The sequence below is a fragment of the Dendrobates tinctorius genome, unplaced genomic scaffold, assembly GCF_039654945.1.
Source record: "Dendrobates tinctorius isolate UK_male_01 unplaced genomic scaffold, ASM3965494v1 ptg000032l, whole genome shotgun sequence".
Classification (NCBI taxonomy): Eukaryota; Metazoa; Chordata; class Amphibia; order Anura; family Dendrobatidae; genus Dendrobates; species Dendrobates tinctorius.
Window position 1 is genome coordinate 23,027,501 of NW_027361700.1, and position 21,333 is coordinate 23,048,833.

A 21,333-nucleotide genomic window follows, 5' to 3' on the forward strand; every position below is an offset into this window, starting at 1 on the left:
CTCCAGAAAAAAAATGACTATATAATAGCATAAGCTATTCAGAATGAATAACGTAGAGGCCTTGGCTGGTTTAGCTGATGTGCCGATTATCCATTGGCTACCATCTGGAGTCATTCTTCACTTCTGATATGGCTCACTTAAAGCAGATTACATTTCCCATGATAACTCAGGCTCTTCAAAGGCAGCAAGTGCTATTAAAGAGCAGAAGTAACAGAGCAGTTACATAAAACTGCTGTCTCTTGACTGCAGATTCAGAGCACATCCTTTTCTTCAGTCTGCTTTCTCTGCCTCCTACTTGTGATGAATTTCTCCCTGTCAGCTCTTACAAGCCAGAGGAAGAGGGGACAGGCTGAAAAATCATTTCATATGATACACTAGACTCTTCACACATCACTTGTAAAAAAAAATTACCCTGATTCACATAAGTTTTAACTCTGCAACTAATTACTGCATATACCAAAAATTATATCTGCAGGTGGGACACGTGGTAAAAAAAAAAAAAAAAAAAAAAAGAATGGTGGAGATTTGTGGGGAGCGCAGCTGCCAAGAAAGAGAAGATAGGTTATGACACCCAACAGTTCACAGGAAGTCTGAAATTGAGCACCTGTTCACACAAGCAAGCTTGTCTGGACTGCTGGTCAGATTGGCCTGGTCAATATTAAAAGAGGTAACTAAATGGAAGTAACTGAGCTTGGATAAAACAATTTAGAAAGAACACTGCTGGCGAGTATGCATTACATGCAATTGGATGATTAGTGTAGATAATGATACACAGCAGAAGCAGCACAGTGGCTCAATGGTTAGCATTTGGGGTGCTAGGGTCATGGGTCCAAATGCAAGGACAACATCCGAAAGGAGTTTGTATGTTATCCCCATGTTTGTGTGGGTTTTCTCTGGGTTCTCAGTTTTCCTCCCACACTCAAGTCATACTGACAGGGAATTTAGATTGTGAGCCTCAATGGGGACAGCAATGATGTCTGTAAAGCACTTACCGTAATTGCGCTGTACAAGTGAGTAAAATAAATAAGTTATACAATGTAATTACAATTCTTCCTACTATAATTTATCTTCCAACCATCCTGTATGAAAGCCTATACTCCAGTCCAGTGCTGCAGTTACGAAGCAGTGACGTAGTAGTAGTACTTTCTGTCCATTACATTTCTTCAGCGTCTGAACAGAGCTCTATACAAAACTGCACTCCATGGGTAACAAAAAGTATTTACAGTTAATACAATGCTCACATTAACTTTTATACATAAACTATAATATAATTTTCTTAATTTTGAAGGAATATGAGCGCTATAGCGTCATCATACATAATATAAGGAGTGAAAGAAATATAGGAGAACTTCAGACACAAATCCCTTCGCCGTCACTTTCACTAACACAAGTACAATGCATCTATTCATACAACTGAACAATGGGCGGTAAAGCTGTTTAGTATAATTACACATGTACAAAGAGACTCCTGCACTGACTGCATTCATTAAAAGAGATGGGAATTCTCTGATAAAATAAAGCAGACATCAATTAAGGCAAGAAATGAACAATCAGACAGATCGTGCAGTCATTGCTTATCGGGCAGACCAAAAGAAGACAATTCCCTGGAGCGCTCCCGTGCGATTGGTTCTATTGGAAATCGTTTGAGTGGAATAAATGGCTCAAACTTGCTGCACGTGGACCGGAGCGACGTACCTGAGAGTTGATCGCGTACTTCAGGTAGGAGAGGATGAGGGGGTTGGGTGCAGGGCCGATCATGGCCTGATCTAAAAGGGCTTCTGTAGGGAGAAAAGGAAACAACCAGAAATAGCAGTAAATGCAAAAAGCAGCACTGGAAGGCACACAAATGTATAGGAAAACAGGCAAAGACCGTGGGCTGCAGGTCCCACATGTAGAATACAATATGGAAGAAGGAGGCAACACTGCAAGAACAACATGACCAGATTATTCAAAGATTTACCGGGGCTTCGTTATCAGTGTACAATTCATAATGATGTGATATTAAAAGGGTTCTCCATTTTCAGAAAACCTCTGACTTACAATTGCTCATTTTGACTTTCTCCACAGCTAATTCATTTCTTTTCCATTAGATCTTTGACATCACGTGATTAAAAACTGACTAGCTGAATACTGCTAACCTCTATGTAGAAACAGGAAATCTTTTCCAAGCATGAATCATCATTAGAACGAGCATATGAAAACTGGAGAAAGGTGGAGGTAAATCTGCGGTGCCAAAGGTATAATATGCAGTAGGACACCGTAGAGATGTAAATGCGGTTTTTATTTATCAACGTTTTTCGATGCACATCTGCTTCTTCCTGAAGAAAAACCACAATATAGTTTCTTCTGAGGAAGAAGCACGTGTGCGTCAAAAAGTGTTAATAAAAACAGCATTTATATCTCTATGGTCTACTACTACATCTTACACCTTTGACAGCGAGGATTTACCTCCACCTTTCTCCAGCTAGCACGTGATATACCGCTATATGGATCTCCAGCTGCCAAGATTTTTCAAGCTAAGACAGGGGTTGTGACTTTCACAACCTTTGCAAGTGAGGATTTTCTCTGCCTGTTTCTCATTTTAACCCAGATAAGACACCATTGGGCTCATTATGGTTGCAGTTTTTATTACAAATCATCTTTAGAACTACACGTAAACTTCTACCTCACTGCAATGTCGCTGGAGGGTAGAGCCGAGCTGATGGGTCAGGAGTTGAAGAGGGGGGTGACTCATGCAGGGAAAATTGACCTCCTGTTTCTACATAGAGCTTAGAAAAATTCAACTAGTCAGTTTTTAATCATGTGATATCATAGATCTAATGGAAAAGAGAAGACTTAGCTGGGGAGAAAGTCAAAATGAGCAATTGTAAATACACAGTGCTATATAGTATGATGACTGCAATATGAGTATATTAAGCGGATAAAACCTTTAATGGCAGTGCTTCTTTAAAGAAACTGGACCAGGAAATAGGGCTTTTCAGAAATATAACTGGGTGACACTCCATGTCCATAACAATGTGGATAGTTCTAATCACAAACAGGCATTTGTGTAATTAATTATACTAAAAGCTTGCCAGTCAAGACTTAAAGGGGTATGATCCTTTCCCAATATGTAGTAGGTGCAAAAATAATATCGGCAAATGCCTCAAGTTAGAAATGTAATATAGTGCTTTTAATTCGCTACGTCGCTTACCCCATGTCCAGGGCATTGTAGTAGCTTAGATATCCATGGTTACGATCACACAGTGACAGCTAGTTGCTAGTGGTCTTAACCATGGATACCAAGCTACTGCAATGCCCTGCACATGGTGTAAGCGACATAGAGAATCAGGAGAACTACGCTACTTTTCTAATTGGTGGTATTTGCTAATATTATTACATATAATTACACCTACATATTTGGTTAGGATCTAGGAGATGTGTTATGATTGGGTCACCAAGGAGGAGAGCAAGCCCAAGCTAAGCCACAGAAAACCAGAGAGAGGTTGGTAACTAAGCAGATTGCAGATCCCTGATCCTATCCACACAACTAGCAGTAGCCGTGGAGCGTGCCTACAATGATCCTAGACACCTCGGCACAGCCGGAGAGCTAATTAAGCCTAAAGCAAGAAAGGGAAAATCTAAACTGCCCCAGAGCAGACCCCAAAGGAATAGATAGCCCCCAAACATATATTGTTGGTGAGACAAGATGAAAACACAAACGCATGTAGGAAAATAGACAGAGTAAACGATGGGGCCCACACTGACTAGACAAGAAAGGAAAGGAAAGACACTGTCTGCAATCACGCAAAAAACCCTGCAAAAAGGTCCAACACGTCTGATGCAAAAATACTGAATTCGCACGACTTCGCCCGCTATATCAGCACTCTGGTATATTCTGAAAGCAGAGCAAAAAGAGGCCAATCTAATAAGGGACAAAAACAAACTGGCACAAGCAGTAACATATGGATGGTGATTCAGCACAGCCCCAGCCGGAGCTGCTGACCCACACAAAACTGAAACAGACCAAACCAGATCAAATGTGAACAGAATAGCAAAAGAACACTTAGCTGAGCATGCAGGGACTGAGCTGGAAACTAAGACCTCAGGAGGCAGGAAAAAATCACCAGCAGGGATAGAGGGAGTCAGCTGTCTTAAATCCAGTCTGAAACCCCAGATCTCCAATCGTCGTCCTCATTTTTTTAATAAAGATAAATTTTTATTAATGATAACAATTCTAACATATATGACATCAAGCAATTGTTCACATATAATCATATATTTTTATGAACAAACCCCCCCCCCCTTTCCCCCCCCCTATCCCCCTCCTCCGAGACCCCTTCAGTGTCTTCCTCATTTCTATTCCGGTACTCTTTCCCACAGCCATATATAATTGTTTATTATGAACATCATCTATATCATAATACATCCTCCCCACAAATCTAACTCCATTCTACCCATGGCTGCCATATCTTATGAAATACATCAAGTTTATTTCTCTTAGTATAAATACTTTTTTCCAATGAGATTATATGCTCCACCTGCGTAAGAAAGTCTTGTCTAGTCGGAGGCTCTTCTCTGATCCAGAACCGAGCGATCAACTTCCTTGCTATGAACAACAGTCTAGCAATCGCCAGTTTGACCATGGATACCGCTACTAATTCTTCCACATAACCTAATATACAGACGAAAGGGTCTCTGGGGATTGCACACCTATATATCAATTCAATCCGACTCAATACAACTGTCCAGTACGCAGACAATCTAGGGCAATGCCACAGCATGTGCAACATGTCTGCCCGTTCCTGCGAACATCGTGGACACTCGGAATCGGACCTCAAACCCATCTTGAACAGTCAATCGGGAGTTCTGTAAGCTCTGTGAATTACGTATAGCTGAGACATCCTCCCAGGTTCGCTCATAGAGATCTTAGGCACATATTCTAAAATAGATTCCCATCTATCGTCATTTATCTCTCCCAATTCAGCTTCCCATTTCACTCTAGACTTGATGGGATGTTTGACTAGAAAAGTGAATAATAAATCTCTATACACTTCTGAGATTGCCCCCCTTGTCACGCTGTTCTCCAAAATGGAGGCCAGCGTGATATCAAACTGGATCTCAATAAGTTTTTTCTGACATTGCAACCGATACGCATGCTGAATTCTTTTATAATGAAATAAATTTGAATGCGGTAACTGGAATTCTGTTTGCAGCTCCACAAATGACTTACAGTAAGTCTCCCCTGACCCATTAGCTGTCCCATCCTTCTGATTCCTGCCTCTCTCCAGGGCCCAAATCCTTCCATTTGCTCGAATTCTTGCAAATTTATATTATCCCATACAGGAGAGTATTTGGTAAGGCCCGTGACACCCCTAATCTGTTTAACTTTTTCCCATACCTTATGAATTAGGAGAACAGTAGGAAACCGAGAGCCTAATTTTAAAAACTGCCCCCCTTCCAAACTCTCTCCCAGAGGCCATTTTCCAAACAAATATCTCACACTACTAGGCGATTGTCCCTGTCCCGTCTCCACCCCCCATCCTCCAATATGCTGGCATTGTGCTGATAAAAAATAAACCCAAGGGTTGGGAAGCGCCAAACCTACTTCCTCCTCTGGCCTCTGCAAAGTTTCTTGTTTAAACCGTGGGCTTTTCCCCCCGCTATATTAGTTCGCCAAACAGCGATTTAATTTTGTGGAACCTACTCTGCGAGATCCAAATTGGAGAACTATGCAGTACATATAAAAGCTGTGGCATCACAATCATTTTTAAAAGGTTTACCCTTCCAATTACCGAAAGATGTAATTTATTCCATGCCGATATTTTGGAACAAATTTTTTGTAGCAAAGGGCTTAGATTAAGTTCTTCAAACCTAGTCAAAGGAAGGGCGATTTGTATCCCCAAATATTTAAATCCCGAAACTACCTTCAATTTTGCTGACCTTTCCACCTCCCCCATATCCCTGTCTACCTCATCAATGGGCATTATGCATGATTTGTCCCAATTGATTTTGAGTCCGGAAAATTTCCCGAATTCCTCAATTAATGCCACCGCGTTATCCAAATTCTCCCCTGATTCCTCCAAAAATAACAAAATATCGTCGGCATACAAAGACACCCTCTCCTCCTTCACTCCATAGACAAATCCTTTTATCTCTTGTGCATCCCTTATTTTAGTGGCCAGAGGCTCCACGGCGAGGGCAAACAGCAACGGAGACAATGGGCATCCCTGCCTCGTACCCCTATGTAATGAGAAACTATCAGATAATTCATTATTCACTCTAATTTTTGCCGTTGGAGAGGAGTATAGCAACCCCACCCAAGATATAAACTTGGGCCCGAACCCAAGGCCCATCAAAACCGACCACAAGTACTTCCATTCTACACAATCAAAGGCCTTATGGGCATCCAAAGACACTACTACTCTCTTTCCAGCATTTTCGGCTGGAATTTGCATATTTAAATATAGCCGCCTTAAATTGATTGCTGTAGATTTATTGGGCATAAATCCCGATTGATCTGGGTGGATTACTTTATCAATCACGTGGGTCAGTCTGTTGGCCAAGGCCTTCGCCAGAATCTTTACATCTGCCGTAAGGAGTGAAATAGGTCTGTAGGACTCCGGATTCAATGGGTCCTTATCAGCTTTAGGAATGACCACAAAAATGGCTTCTCTCATAGATGTAGGTAACATTCCCCTCTCCAACGACTCATTAAATACCTTCTCCAATTAAGTTATTACTTCTTCATTAAAAATTTTATACACCTCTGCCGGAATGCCATCCGCCCCCGGGGCCTTATTTCCCGCCATGTCCGCCAGTGCCACCCTCAACTCCTCCGCTGCAAGCGGCCTATCCATCCATTCTCTGTCTTCCTCCCCTAATCTAGGAAGCTTAATCGCCCTCAGATACCTGTCCATCTCCTCTTGACCTTTATGTATCTTTGAGGAGTATAGCTCACTATAAAATTGTTTAAATACATCCAGAATTTGATCCCCTGTGTAACCACATTACCTTCCTTAGTTTTAACTGCATATACATGTGAGTATTCCCGTTGTGCCGAAGCTATCACTGAGAGCAGGTGCCCCACTTTTTCACCCTCCGCATAGAATGCCTCGTTCTGAAATGCCCGCCGTCTCTCCGCCTTACGGATGTGAAGTTTATTAACTTCCGACTGGGCCACTCTCATGCGGGTCTGCGTAGCTTTAGTACACTGCGCACCCAATGCTTCCTCAGCCACCCTTAATTCCTCCATCACTGCTTTGTCTAGATTTTGAGACCTAGTCTTATATCGAGACACTTCTCTGAATAAAATCCCTCTCAAAAACGCCTTCATAGTATCCCAGACTACATGACCCTCTGCACTACCTTCGTTTATCCTAAAGAATTCCCCCAGTTCCTCTCCTATCTTTCCCATATCCAGCAACGGTAACCAAATGAATTTTCCCTCCCATACCTGTCAACCTCCCCCGTTCTCCCAATTGTAGAGATATCACCAGTGGACAATGATCCGATAGGACTCTGGGCAAATATTGCACTTCCTGAACCAAGTTATCCATCCCCTCATTTCCCAAAGCCACATCAATGCGAGACAGGGATCCATACGTCGCCAAGTAGCACGAGTAAGTGTAGCTCTCCATATTCCGAACTCTCCACAAGTCTATCCAACCAATTTCCCTCATGTAGTTTCCAAAAGGTGTCACATTCCCTCCCTCTCTGCTCCCCGCATGTTTACCCTTATCCCAATGATCATTTGCAATATTATTCACATCACCTATTACAAGCAACGGGACCCCAGTCCTTTTCCCGGATAAGTCCAGAATTTCCTGTATCTTTTTTCCAGAAAATGGTGGAGGGATATACAAAGACACAATACATAATAATCTATTCAATATCCTACATACAATAAACACGTATTGCCCATCCTTGTCTATTGTAGCCTCCACTTCTTCATATGGAGTAGAAGTGTGGATCAACACCGACACTCCCCTAGCATAGGCTGAGTACGTCGAGTGATAAGCCTTCCTCACCCACCTTTTTTGTAACATAGCTACTTTGTCTTTTACCAGATGTGTTTCTTGGAGGCAAATCACTGAGGGCCTCAGCTTCAGCAGATATTGTAAAATAGCGGCCCGTTTTGAGACGTTAGCGAGACCCCTAACGTTCCAGCTTAGTATTTTAATTCTACCCCCCATGATATGTTGCAATACCAAACATTTGACACGTTAGAACTGAAATCTCGGTCCCCCCCCCTTCCCGCCTCTACCCCCCTGTCCCAACCTTCCAACTGAAATAACTCTCATCCATCCCCCCCATCCCCCTCCCGAAAAATTAGTTGTCTCCCACAGCATTTAAGCTGAAAATAATTCTCTCTCCCTCTCTATTTGAGATCAAGAAGGGCGTTTTTACAGCCTAGCAATACAAGCTCTGAACTCCAATTACTCTCCCGTCCACATTTATCAAACTGCAATAAGCGTTGCGCCGCCGAACACAACCCACATAAACCAACATGGCATTGCTTCATCTCAGAGATGACCATGAACTTAACAAATTCAAACTAAATCACAGTTAGTCACTGTTTCAACATCACTCAGAGTATGCTTCAACGGGTCCGTCTCGCTCTGATATTCTTTATGTTAGAGTCAAGCCAGAGTGTCGCCTCCTCTGGATTTTGAAAAAAGTGCACTCGATCCAAAGCTACAACTCTCAGCTTAGCTGGGTAGATCATTGAATAGCGCACATCCATGTCTCGTAGTCATCTTTTAACTTCTCCAAACGTCATCCGGAGCTTTTGAACCGCTGCAGAATAGTCTGGGTATATGGAGATGCGATTGCCATCTATGGTAAGTTCCGCACAGGTCCTGGCTTTCCTCGGCAGAGTATCCCGGTCCCGATAATTCAGAACTTTGGCCAAGATGACTCTTGGGGCTGATCCTGGGGGCAGGGGTCTGGTGGGCACACGATGTGTTCTTTCAACGGAAAACATTTTAGTGAGACCATCCCCTCCTACAGTATTTTTCAGCCATGACTCAATGTACTCAGTGGGGTTATTTCCTTCCGCTTTTTCTGGTACCTCCACAATCCTCAGGTTGCTCCTACGGGAGCGGTTCTCCAGATCATCAGTTTTAAATTCCAGTTCAGCTATACGTTGCACATACTTTTTTTCCCTTTTCAACAGTTCATTAACCTGGTCTTCAGCGCTTCCCACCCGTTCTTCCACCACCTCCATTCTCTGTTCAACTTTGCGCACTGCAGCATTAATCGCAGCCATCTCTCCCTTTAAATCATCCACACGACTGTTCAAAGCCGCAAGGGCAGACTTGTTGTAAATTACCACAGAAAATATATCTTTGAGCGTCGGCTCTGCTATATCTAATGTGTCCGGCTGTTCAAGCTGGCAAGCGCGTGCAGCCACAACAGGGGATCTCTGTTCCTCCCCACCACTCTGTGGCTGGCCCCCTCCTTCCTGCTGTTTCCCAGGGGCCAATCGTCGTCCTCATTATCAGGTGGCAAGCCTCTGTTAATCAGATCAGCTCCATTACCTCCAGTAACCACCAGAGGGAGCCCAGAAAGAGAACTCACAACCCCTTCGTCAACCTGACCAGCTCCACCACCTTCAGCAGTAACCAGAGGTAGGCCAGAAAGCGAATTCACAACAGAGATGGGAATATCCCTTTAAATTATTCATAGTGTAAATTATCACTCTACCCACAAGGGGTTAATCAATGAACTCGCCAGATGCACTGCGCCGCTGCCATCCCGGCATCCAACGCATTTTAGTACTCATGTCTGAAGAGCTGCGCGCTATGTTATACAATTACATCATCTACCTAGTGCGCGGGCGCTACATCTTGTGCAAGTGCAGTAGGTGATAATAGTCAGCCGCAGCCATCTTTAAACAGGAGACTAGTGTGAACAGATGACTTCCACCAACTACTGTGCAAGATGTGAAGTGCGCAAAGTAGATAAATGATGGTCCGAACACCTAGTTGTAACCCAGTACAAGCTTGGTGAGGAGCAGAGACTTCATGGCAAGGTATTAGATTATATTTAATATACCGTATATACGCCGAGATTTTCAGTCCATTTTTTTGGGCTCAAAATCCCCTTCTCGGCTTATACACGAGTCCTATACCGGGGAGGGGGGGGTCGGGGGGGGTCAGAGATTATACTCATCCCCTCCTGGCTCTTCTCTGCAGCCCCCCTGCTTGCTCCATGTTCTCAGCGCCCCTGCTCTTCCTGCTTCAGTGGTCACGTAGTACCGCTAATTAAACTCGTGAATATGCACATATTTATGACTTTAATGAGCAGTACCACGTGACCGCTGAAGCAGCAGCACCGAGAACATGGAACAAGCAGGGGCTACGCTGCAGAGACCTGCGCCAGGAGGGGGTTAGTATGAACGGGGGGGCATATTCACCCGTCCCTGTTCCAGAGCCCGGCAACGCTGATGATCAACGGGCAGCAGGAGGCAAGTATACAGTTTTTTGGGTTTTTTGTAACAGAGGCAGCAGCAGCAACATGTTGGGGCCAGGCACTGTGCGGCATTATCTGGGGCCAGGCACTGTGCGGCATTATCTGGGGCCAGGCACTGTGCGGCATTATCTGGGGCCAGGCACTGTGCGGCATTATCTGGGGCCAGGCACTGTGCGGCATTATCTGGGGCCAGGCACTGTGCGGCATTATCTGGGGCCAGGCACTGTGCGGCATTATCTGGGGCCAGGCACTGTGCGGCATTATCTGGGGCCAGGCACTGTGCGGCATTATCTGGGGCCAGGCACTGTGCGGCATTATCTGGGGCCAGGCACTGTGCGGCATTATCTGGGGCCAGGCACTGTGCGGCATTATCTGGGGCCAGGCACTGTGCGGCATTATCTGGGGCCAGACACTGTGCGGCATTATCTGGGGCCACACACTGTGCGGCATTATCTGGGGCCACACACTGTGCAGCATTATCTGGGGCCACACACTGTGCAGCATTATCTGGGGCCACACACTGTGCAGCATTATCTGGGGCCACACACTGTGCAGCATTATCTGGGGCCACACACTGTGCAGCATTATCTGGGGCCACACACTGTGCAGCATTATCTGGGGCCACACACTGTGCAGCATTATCTGGGGCCACACACTGTGCAGCATTATCTGGGGCCACACACTGTGCAGCATTATCTGGGGCCACACACTGTGCAGCATTATCTGGGGCCACACACTGTGCAGCATTATCTGGGGCCACACACTGTGCAGCATTATCTGGGGCCAGACACTGTGCAGCATTATCTGGGGCCAGACACTGTGCAGCATTATCTGGGGCCAGACACTGTGCAGCATTATCTGGGGCCAGACACTGTGCAGCATTATCTGGGGCCACACACTGTGCAGCATTATCTGGGGCCACACACTGTGCAGCATTATCTGGGGCCACACACTGTGCAGCATTATCTGGGGCCACACACTGTGCAGCATTATCTGGGGCCACACACTGTGCAGCATTATCTGGGGCCACACACTGTGCAGCATTATCTGGGGCCACACACTGTGCAGCATTATCTGGGGCCACACACTGTGCAGCATTATCTGGGGCCACACACTGTGCAGCATTATCTGGGGCCACACACTGTGCAGCATTATCTGGGGCCACACACTGTGCAGCATTATCTGGGGCCACACACTGTGCAGCATTATCTGGGGCCACTCACTGTGCAGCATTATCTGGGGCCACTCACTGTGCAGCATTATCTGGGGCCACTCACTGTGCAGCATTATCTGGGGCCACTCACTGTGCAGCATTATCTGGGGCCACTCACTGTGCAGCATTATCTGGGGCCACTCACTGTGCAGCATTATCTGGGGCCACTCACTGTGCAGCATTATCTGGGGCCACTCACTGTGCAGCATTATCTGGGGCCACTCACTGTGCAGCATTATCTGGGGCCACTCACTGTGCAGCATTATCTGGGGCCACTCACTGTGCAGCATTATCTGGGGCCACTCACTGTGCAGCATTATCTGGGGCCACTCACTGTGCAGCATTATCTGGGGCCACTCACTGTGCAGCATTATCTGGGGCCACTCACTGTGCAGCATTATCTGGGGCCACTCACTGTGCAGCATTATCTGGGGCCACTCACTGTGCAGCATTATCTGGGTCACTAGTGTTTATTGATGATGTGACACAGGACAGAAGCAGCCGAATGAATTCTGAGGTGCTCAGAGCCATTCTGTGTGCTCAGATCCAGCCAAATGCAGCCAAACTGATTGGTCGTCGTTTCATACTACAGATGGACAATGACCCAAAACATAAAGCCAAAGCAACTCAGGAGTTTATTAAAGCAAAGAAGTGGAATATTCTTGAATGGCCAAGTCAGTCACCTGATCTCAACCCAATTGAGCATGCATTTCACTTGTTAAAGACTAAACTTCAGACAGGCCCACAAACAAACAGTAACTGAAAACCACCGCAGTGAAGGCCTGGTAGAGCATCCAAAAGGAGGAAACACAGCGTCTGGTGATGTCCATGAGTCCAAGATTTCAGGCAGTCATTGCCAACAAAGGGTTTTCAACCAAGTACAAGAAATGAACATTTTATTTACAATTATTTAATCTGTCCAATTACTTTTTGTCCCTTTAAAAACAGGGTGGCACATGTTAAGGAGCTGAAACTCCTAAACCCTTCATCCAATTTTAATGTGGATACCCTCAAACAAAAGCTGAAAGTCTGAACTTCAACTGCATCTGAATTGTTTTGTTTAAAATTCATTGTGGTAATGTCTAGAACCAAAATTAGAAAAATGTTGTCGCTGTCCAAATATATATGGACCTAACTGTATTTAGAATAATTACACTTATCGCTCAGTCTGGCATTATAATTCTGCACGTTGGCATGTCTATGGAGTGACACCAACTAATGACAATTTGGAGATGTCCGATGAACGAAAACAGTTATGAATTGTAGAATAATGTGGTTGTAAGGCTAGTTTCACACTAGCATTCTCGTGCACAGCGCAGGGCCGCTGCTAAGCCCCGTCCCCGGCCACGCCCCCTCCAGGCAGTTCCTCCGATTGTATGACGCTGCATGCGATCAGTGTACCCTATATTTAGCGTTGGGTACGCTGGTCGTGCGCTGGTATAATTTTGCTGGCGCTGCGCCCAGCGCACAAAAACACGCTGTGTTGCATTTTTGTGCGCTGGGCGCGCCAGCAAAGTCATACCAGCGCACGACCAGCATACCCAACGCTAAATATAGGGTACACTGATCGCATGCAGCGTCATGCGATCCGAGGAGGAACTGACCGGAGGGGGCGTGGCCGGGGCGGGGCTTAGCGGCGGCCCTGCACCTTAGAACGCTAGTGTGAAACTAGCCTAAGTAAGTGACATTATTCAGTGATTTGATATGCCTGAAATAGACTTGTTAGCTGTAAAGTCACATGCGTGAATAAGTGAGCTGTTTTTACAGGAGTGCCTCCTGGTTCCATTTTGAATTTTGTAGAAGATAAATATATATATTTTCTATTATCTAAGGACATTAAGGTGTCTGGAGAAGCGTGCACTGCTCTAAGGTATTTTGTGCTGTTCCTATTTTTTACACACACACACACACACACACACATCACATATACATACATATATATATATATATATACACATATATATATACACATATATATATATATATATATATATATATATATACACACACAGTGGGGAAAAAAAGTATTTAGTCAGTCAGCAATAGTGCAAGTTCCACCACTTAAAAAGATGAGAGGCGTCTGTAATTTACATCATAGGTAGACCTCAACTATGGGAGACAAACTGAGAAAAAAAAATCCAGAAAATCACATTGTCTGTTTTTTTTTCATTTTATTTGCATATTATGGTGGAAAATAAGTATTTGGTCAGAAACAAGCAATCAAGATTTCTGGCTCTCACAGACCTGTAACTTCTTCTTTAAGAGTCTCCTCTTTCCTCCACTCATTACCTGTAGTAATGGCACCTGTTTAAACTTGTTATCAGTATAAAAAGACACCTGTGCACACCCTCAAACAGTCTGACTCCAAACTCCACTATGGTGAAGACCAAAGAGCTGTCAAAGGACACCAGAAACAAAATTGTAGCCCTGCACCAGGCTGGGAAGACTGAATCTGCAATAGCCAACCAGCTTGGAGTGAAGAAATCAACTGTGGGAGCAATAATTAGAAAATGGAAGACATACAAGACCACTGATCATCTCCCTCGATCTGGTGCTCCACGCAAAATCCCACCCCGTGGGGTCAGAATGATCACAAGAACGGTGAGCAAAAATCCCAGAACCACGCGGGGGGACCTAGTGAATGAACTGCAGAGAGCTGGGACCAATGTAACAAGGCCTACCATAAGTAACACACTACGCCACCATGGACTCAGATCCTGCAGTGCCAGACGTGTCCCACTGCTTAAGCCTGTACATGTCCGGGCCCGTCTGAAGTTTGCTAGAGAGCATTTGGATGATCCAGAGGAGTTTTGGGAGAATGTCCTATGGTCTGATGAAACCAAACTGGAACTGTTTGGTAGAAACACAACTTGTCGTGTTTGGAGGAAAAAGAATACCGAGTTGCATCCATCAAACACCATACCTACTGTAAAGCATGGTGGTGGAAACATCATGCTTTGGGGCTGTTTCTCTGCAAAGGGGCCAGGACGACTGATCCGGGTACATGAAAGAATGAATGGGGCCATGTATCGTGAGATTTTGAGTGCAAACCTCCTTCCATCAGCAAGGGCATTGAAGATGAAACGTGGCTGGGTCTTTCAACATGACAATGATCCAAAGCACACCGCCAGGGCAACGAAGGAGTGGCTTCGTAAGAAGCATTTCAAGGTCCTGGAGTGGCCTAGCCAGTCTCCAGATCTCAACCCTATAGAAAACCTTTGGAGGGAGTTGAAAGTCTGTGTTGCCAAGCGAAAAGCCAAAAACATCACTGCTCTAGAGGAGATCTGCATGGAGGAATGGGCCAACATACCAACAACAGTGTGTGGCAACCTTGTGAAGACTTACAGAAAATGTTTGACCTCTGTCATTGCCAACAAAGGATATATCACAAAGTATTGAGATGAAATTTTGTTTCTGACCAAATACTTATTTTCCACCATAATATGCAAATAAAATGAAAAAAAAAACAGACAATGTGATTTTCTGGATTTTTTTTTCTCAGTTTGTCTCCCATAGTTGAGGTCTACCTATGATGTAAATTACAGACGCCTCTCATCTTTTTAAGTGGTGGAACTTGCACTATTGCTGACTGACTAAATACTTTTTTTCCCCCACTGTATATATATATATATATATATATATATACACACACACACACATTTTTAACTAAAATATTACAAGTAGAAACATGTAGCAATTAGCCCCATCAATAATGTATGTGCAGGTTTTAGGTCCTGTAACAGAAACCAAGGGCATCCTCCACTGCTGTACTCAAACCCCTCAGGTCAGGAAGAAGACCTCATTCTAACAACTGTTAGGAGTTTTATCAACGATTCTGTGCAGGTGATACATTCCCTTGGAAAAAAAAATCCTATCAGTGCACAAAATGCTATTCATCAGACGGTCATCTGTCCACAGGATAATTGACTATATATGATCGCAGGATGTCCCACCAATTCGTAGATTTAATGAAAAAGTGTGACCACCGCTTTACACTGTGAGATAATAGTGAACAAGTGTTCTTAAAAATGCTTGTGTCGCAATTATCTTGACATGTAAACAGGACACCGATCACCTGATGAACAAGAAAAATACTCATTCATTTGGTGAAATGACCTTGTGCAGCATAAAAGAAAATTGTTCTCGACAGTGCATTGTTCTGTGTAAACAGGACTCACACCGCTGAGAAAAATGCAACATACGCACTGAGCGACAAAGATCACTCAGTATGCATCGTTTACTTTGGTCTGCTTATGTAATCAGGCATTTAAATGACTGTTAGGTGGATTCATAACTCGCTTAGTGATCGGACCCAAAGAGTGGTCGTAAATGGCTGCACATCCAGATGGAAGAATGTCTCAAGTGGGGTACTACAGGGCTCTGTCCTGGGCCCTGTATTGTTCAACATCTTTATCAACGATTTAGATGAAGGAATTGAGGGTAAACTGAGTAAATTTGCTGATGACATAAAGCTAGGAGGGATAGCTAATACTAGAGAAGAGAAAGAGAAGATTCAAAAAGATATGAATAAACTAGAGCAGTGGGCAGCAACTAACAGAATGTTTTTTAACAAAGAAAAATGCAAAGTTCTACAGATGGGCAATAAAAATGAAAAAACATATACAGAATGGGAGGAATAGGGCTAAGCAACAGCACATGTGAAAAAGACTTGGGTATACTAATAGATCATAAACTGAACATGAGCCAACAGTGTGATGCAGCAGCAAAAAAGGCAAATGCAATTCTGGGATGTATTAACAGAAGCATACTGTCTAGATCATGTGAAGTCATTATTGCCCTCTACTCCTCTTTGGTCAGACCTCATCTGGAATACTGTGTTTAGTTTTGGGCACCACATTTTAAAAAAAGACATCAACAAACTGGAGCAAGTTCAGAGAAGAGCGACCAGAATGGTGACCGGTCTGTAAACCATGTCCTATGAGGAATGGTTGCAGGATTTGGGAATGGTTAGCTTGCAAAAAAGAAGACTGAGAGGAGACTTAATAACTATCTACAAGTATCTCAAGGGCTGTCACATTGTAGAAGAATCATCTTTATTCTCATTTGCACAAGGAAAGACTAGAAGCAATGGGATGAAACTGAATGGGAGGAGACTCAGATTAGATATTAGAAAAAACTTTGACAGTGAGGGTGATCAATGAGTGGAACAGGCTGCCACGAGAAGTGGTGAGTTCTCCTTCAATAGAAGTCTTCAGAGACTGGACAGACATCTCTCTGGAATGATTTAGTGAATCCTGCATTGAGCAGGGGGTTGGACCAGATGGCGCAGGGGGTTGGACCAGATGGCCCAGGAGGTCCCTTCCAACTCTAACATTCTATGACTGTCTATCGATAAAGGCTTACCAATCAGCGGTCGTTATCATGCCACCAGTTGGTCCGTGTAAACTTCTCTGGAATAGAAGACTCAGGGCCCTTGCTCTAATGATTGACATGGCCCAAGCAACACAGATCATGCATTTTCATCTATGTAGTGGAAATGTAGTAAATGTTGTTGTGGCTCAAATGCTTCAAGTCGGAAGATTTAGGAATTTAACTAACCTGCTAAATTCAAGATGTCCCAGGTAACTCCTTTAGGGAAGAATCTCTTCATGTTGATAGCCCACTGGTAATCGCTCCATCTTTCCTTCCAGGCTTGCAGAATGGCCTGTTTCAAGTTTACCAGCTTCATTTTACTAATCTGTTTAAAAAAAAAAGGTTATTTTTCTTAAAAATATGACATGGATGTAGCAAACAATAACTTCACAATGTAGGGAACTGCTATATGAGTAGTGCTCAGCTTCTTATCCTATAGTGGACTCACGCACAAAGACAGACCATGGCCACAGTGGGCAAAATACCTTCCTCAGGCCCATAATAATTCTCTTTGGCCTTAGCCATAAGACTTAAAAAGTAAAATTGCCACAAAGCAATGTAACATGCAAATTTGAGAGGTCACAACTACCTGCTATAGCAATCGGAGCAGACCCAACCTCACTTAATCCATATCTGCCACATACCTCCATAGGACACTTATGAATGCAATGTTGAATGATAACCAAGACTAAAGGGTTACTTTAAAGAACCTATAAATCAAAAACTAATAATTCATTAAACTAATGTTTTTACTGGAATTGTACGCTTTAGCTGTGACAGCATTTCAGCAAAAGTCTCTACTATCCAGCAGATCCATCAGGAGACCTCAGACTATCTTGCTGACAGATTTGCAGGGCCGGAATGAGGGAACAGCTGCCTCATGTGTTACAAATCTGTCTATTGAGAGCGGCAAGAAATCTGTGAAATGAAAAAAGCCAATCCAACAAAAAGACTCATGATTACAAGCCCGGACAAACCCTTTTAATTAATCTAATGATTTTATTTTCACAATTTTTCGAGCTTTAACTTACTGGATCAAATCTTCTAAGGGTTTATTTACACTGTCTGATGATGGCCGTTTAGACAAGCCCACCGTGCATCCCATGAGCACAGAACTATTGGTTAAAGATCGTTTTGTGTGCAAGTATAAAAATCATTCCACCCGACGAACGAGCGTTGTGTGGTCAGCAGCCTGTTTACACTGGCCGATTATCAGGAATCCCCAAGAACACTGCTTCATGATAACCAGAAAGTATAAATGTGGTTATCTAGAGGCCAATTTTATTTGAATCTTAAAAAGGGGTTGTATGGGAGCATTTTTCTTTTTTTCCACTATGGGCAGCAAAAAACTAACAGGCAGGTAGTTGCTAAGGCTACTTTCACACATGAGTTTTTTGCCGTCAGGCAGGATCCGGCTATTTTTTAGAAAAAACGGATCCGGCGTAAATTTTGAACAACTGTAGAAACGGATCCGTTTTTCTGCCGGATCCGTCTAGCAGGTTATATCTGTTTCCTGGGGGCTGGCCAATTGGATCTGAGCATGCGCAGACTTCAAAAAATGGATCCGGTGGCTGGATCCGTCTTTTTCTGGATCCGGCGCATTCCGGCGCACATAGACTTTCATTGTGGCAAAAAGCCGGAAGCGTCGGATCCGGCGCTTCCGGCTTTTTCGCCGGAGACAAAAAACGTTACAGTAGCCGTTTTTTCCAGACGCCGGAATGAGCCAAATAGCCGGATCCGGCAAAAAACGGACGAACCGCAATGCCCTCCGGCGCTAATACAAGTCAATGGGGAAAAACCGGATCCGGCATTGCATTTCACCGGATCCGGTTTTACAAAAAAAAGCCGGATCTCGCCTGACGGCGCAAAACGGATGTGTGAAAGAGGCCTTACAGAAGCAACTGCCTGTTCTACTATTACATAGCAGCTCCTGTCAGCGACTCAGCTATTCCATGTCAACAGATCAGCTCTTCCACTTGCTTTGTTGATGGGGCGTGACTGCCGACTTCATGCTGATTGACAGCTGGCTCCCCACAGTTAGGCTGCAGGGAGTTGGATGTTGATCAGCATGACATCACCTGCCACGCCAGTCAATACAGCAGAAGAGATGCAGCTGCTGTTTTGATGTGATGTCAGCGGAAGCCACAGAATTGCCGTCAGGAGCGGTCTGTGCCAGCTCTATTCCAGCAGAGATCGGCACCAGGCACAGCAGGAAGGCAGGTAGCAACTGACTGTTGGTTCTTATGCCTGTAGTAAAAAAAAAAATTCAATAGTCCTAGATAACCGATTTAAGGACAGATGTAGTGCTGGGTAAACAAGCAACATATTTTTTAAGCTCTGTTCACATTTGACTTATGTCCTAGGAAATACAACCAAATGCAGAACAAGGAACATGATGGCAGCGCCAAGCCTATTCCATATCGGACACTAACATAGGTTCTATCAGATTTCCGACACCGTGGCAACATCTGCGACTGAGCCTCTAATGCAGATGTGAACACAACCTGACTAATGTACATGTAAGATCTACAAGTAGTAGAGACGGAGGAGAGAAAACAGGGCTGCAGACCCAGACTACGCAGGGTCCGTTCATAGTCTATAACCATGGAAACACATGGGTCTGCAGTGAAGCTGTAGACGCAAATGAAGACTATTCACAATGAGAATTCAGTTTTTCTTGAGATTCTTTACAGTCATATAATAGCCACATGGGTAAATACGAAGATTACATGAGTCAGATCTCACAATCATCTGCTCTATTAGCAGAGTGCAGAAGATGTAGCACTGCACACATAAAGCAGAGCTCTGCTGTCTACACTCAGGCAGCTCAAACAAGAACTCCCCGATCCCCACCATTATCCACAGCTGTATCCCTCCTTACCAGCGATCACAACACAATCAAGCCTCTGAAACAGCAGCCGCCATGACAGCTCTTCGCAACAGATTGGCCGAGTCGCCGAAGAGTGACGTCACGCTTGGCCGCAAAGGTTCTTGGGAACTGTAGTTTCTGTTTCCCGAGTCCCGGCGGGAAAGTAGAAGGTGCGTTATGGGCTGGCTGCGTTCTTGAGGCTGATACCGAATTTCTTTTTTTTGCATGAGGTGTAGCAGACACCCGACGGATTCTGATGGGTTTATTACTTCAGCTTTGCAAATAGTTAATGGTTGTAATTTTATCGTGAGGGGAAACTGTAAAGGATTTTTAACACTTCTTGTACAGCCATATTGGTTTTCAGACTGGAGATATAAGGCCACGGTCACACATTCAGCATTTGGTCAGTAATTTACCTCAGTATTTGTATGCCAAAACCAGGAGTGGAACAATCAGAGGAAAACTATAATAGAAACCCGTCACCACTTCTGTATTTATCACCCACTCCTGTTTTTTTGCTTACAAATACTGAGGTAAAATACTGACCAAATACTGGATGTGTGCATGTGGTGTAAGAAAAAAGTAGTGGAATTGATTTGAATGGGCGACTCATCCAAAATACGGAACAGTCTATTGCATTCTGCCTTTTCATGCATAACGTAAAAAAGCAAACGGTCCTCAGAACAGTCATATTGAATAACATTGGTCCGAGTGCTGTCCGTTTTTGTTCTTTGCACTCTGTCCTAAAATCCTATCATGTGAACGTGGCCTATGGGGAAATATAGTATCAAAGAAGAAACAAGAACAGTGCTGGGATGTGTGAATGCAGCTTTACATATATAACCTTCATATGCAGTGTGAATCCAGAACCTGGCTAACAAAAAAAAAAGTCTTACAATTCATGTTTTGTTTTTTTTAAAAATGCTAAAAAAAATAAAAATTAGTTTTCAAATACATTACTTGTGGCTCCATGTCATGGTTTCACCACCTTTTAGATAAAAAGATGTATTTTATTCTCCAGTATCTGATAGATACATAGGTTGAAAAAAGTCCTACGCCCATCAAGTTCAACATTCCTCCATTCTTAATCATTAAATTATCTATAGCCCACAATGTTGTGTACTGAGGAAATCAGCCAGCTTTTTTTTAACCCTTTCAGGACCTTCGCTGTACTAGAACTGCTCTGCGGGAGGTGCCTTTCTTTGTGCCCGGAGCAGTACTAGTATGGTGGCACTCTGATCACATGCGGGTGTCAGCTGTATGTGACAGCTGACACCCCACAGCAACACCCATGATCAGTGCTAACACCGATCGTGGGCATTTAACCCCTCTGAAGCAGCTGCCAGTAGTGACAGCGACATAGAGAAGCATCGCGTACGGAGGAGACTCTCTTCGTGCTCCCAACAGGACATCACAATGTGAT

General features: G+C 44.1%; 1 protein-coding gene across 4 annotated transcripts in view; it reads right to left on the reverse strand.

Moving 5' to 3' along the window:
* Nucleotides 1-20,310, reverse strand: part of MED24 (mediator complex subunit 24) — a 127,469-nt gene extending 107,159 nt beyond the window's left edge. The window contains exons 1-3 of one of the 4 annotated variants that reach the window (XR_012231600.1): nucleotides 17,795-17,814; nucleotides 17,228-17,366; nucleotides 1,696-1,778 (exon numbers count right to left, since the gene is read on the reverse strand). Coding sequence is in view for 3 of the 4 variants with exons in the window: in XM_073572599.1 (XP_073428700.1) it covers nucleotides 1,696-1,778; nucleotides 17,228-17,366; nucleotides 17,686-17,691 (228 nt within the window). In the remaining variant the exon portion in view is untranslated. Of the gene's footprint in view, nucleotides 1-1,695; nucleotides 1,779-17,227; nucleotides 17,367-17,685; nucleotides 17,815-19,922 lie in introns of those variants that run through there. The other 3 variants (XM_073572600.1, XM_073572598.1, XM_073572599.1) reach the window with 3 other exon arrangements.
* Nucleotides 20,311-21,333: the final 1,023 nt, after the last annotated feature.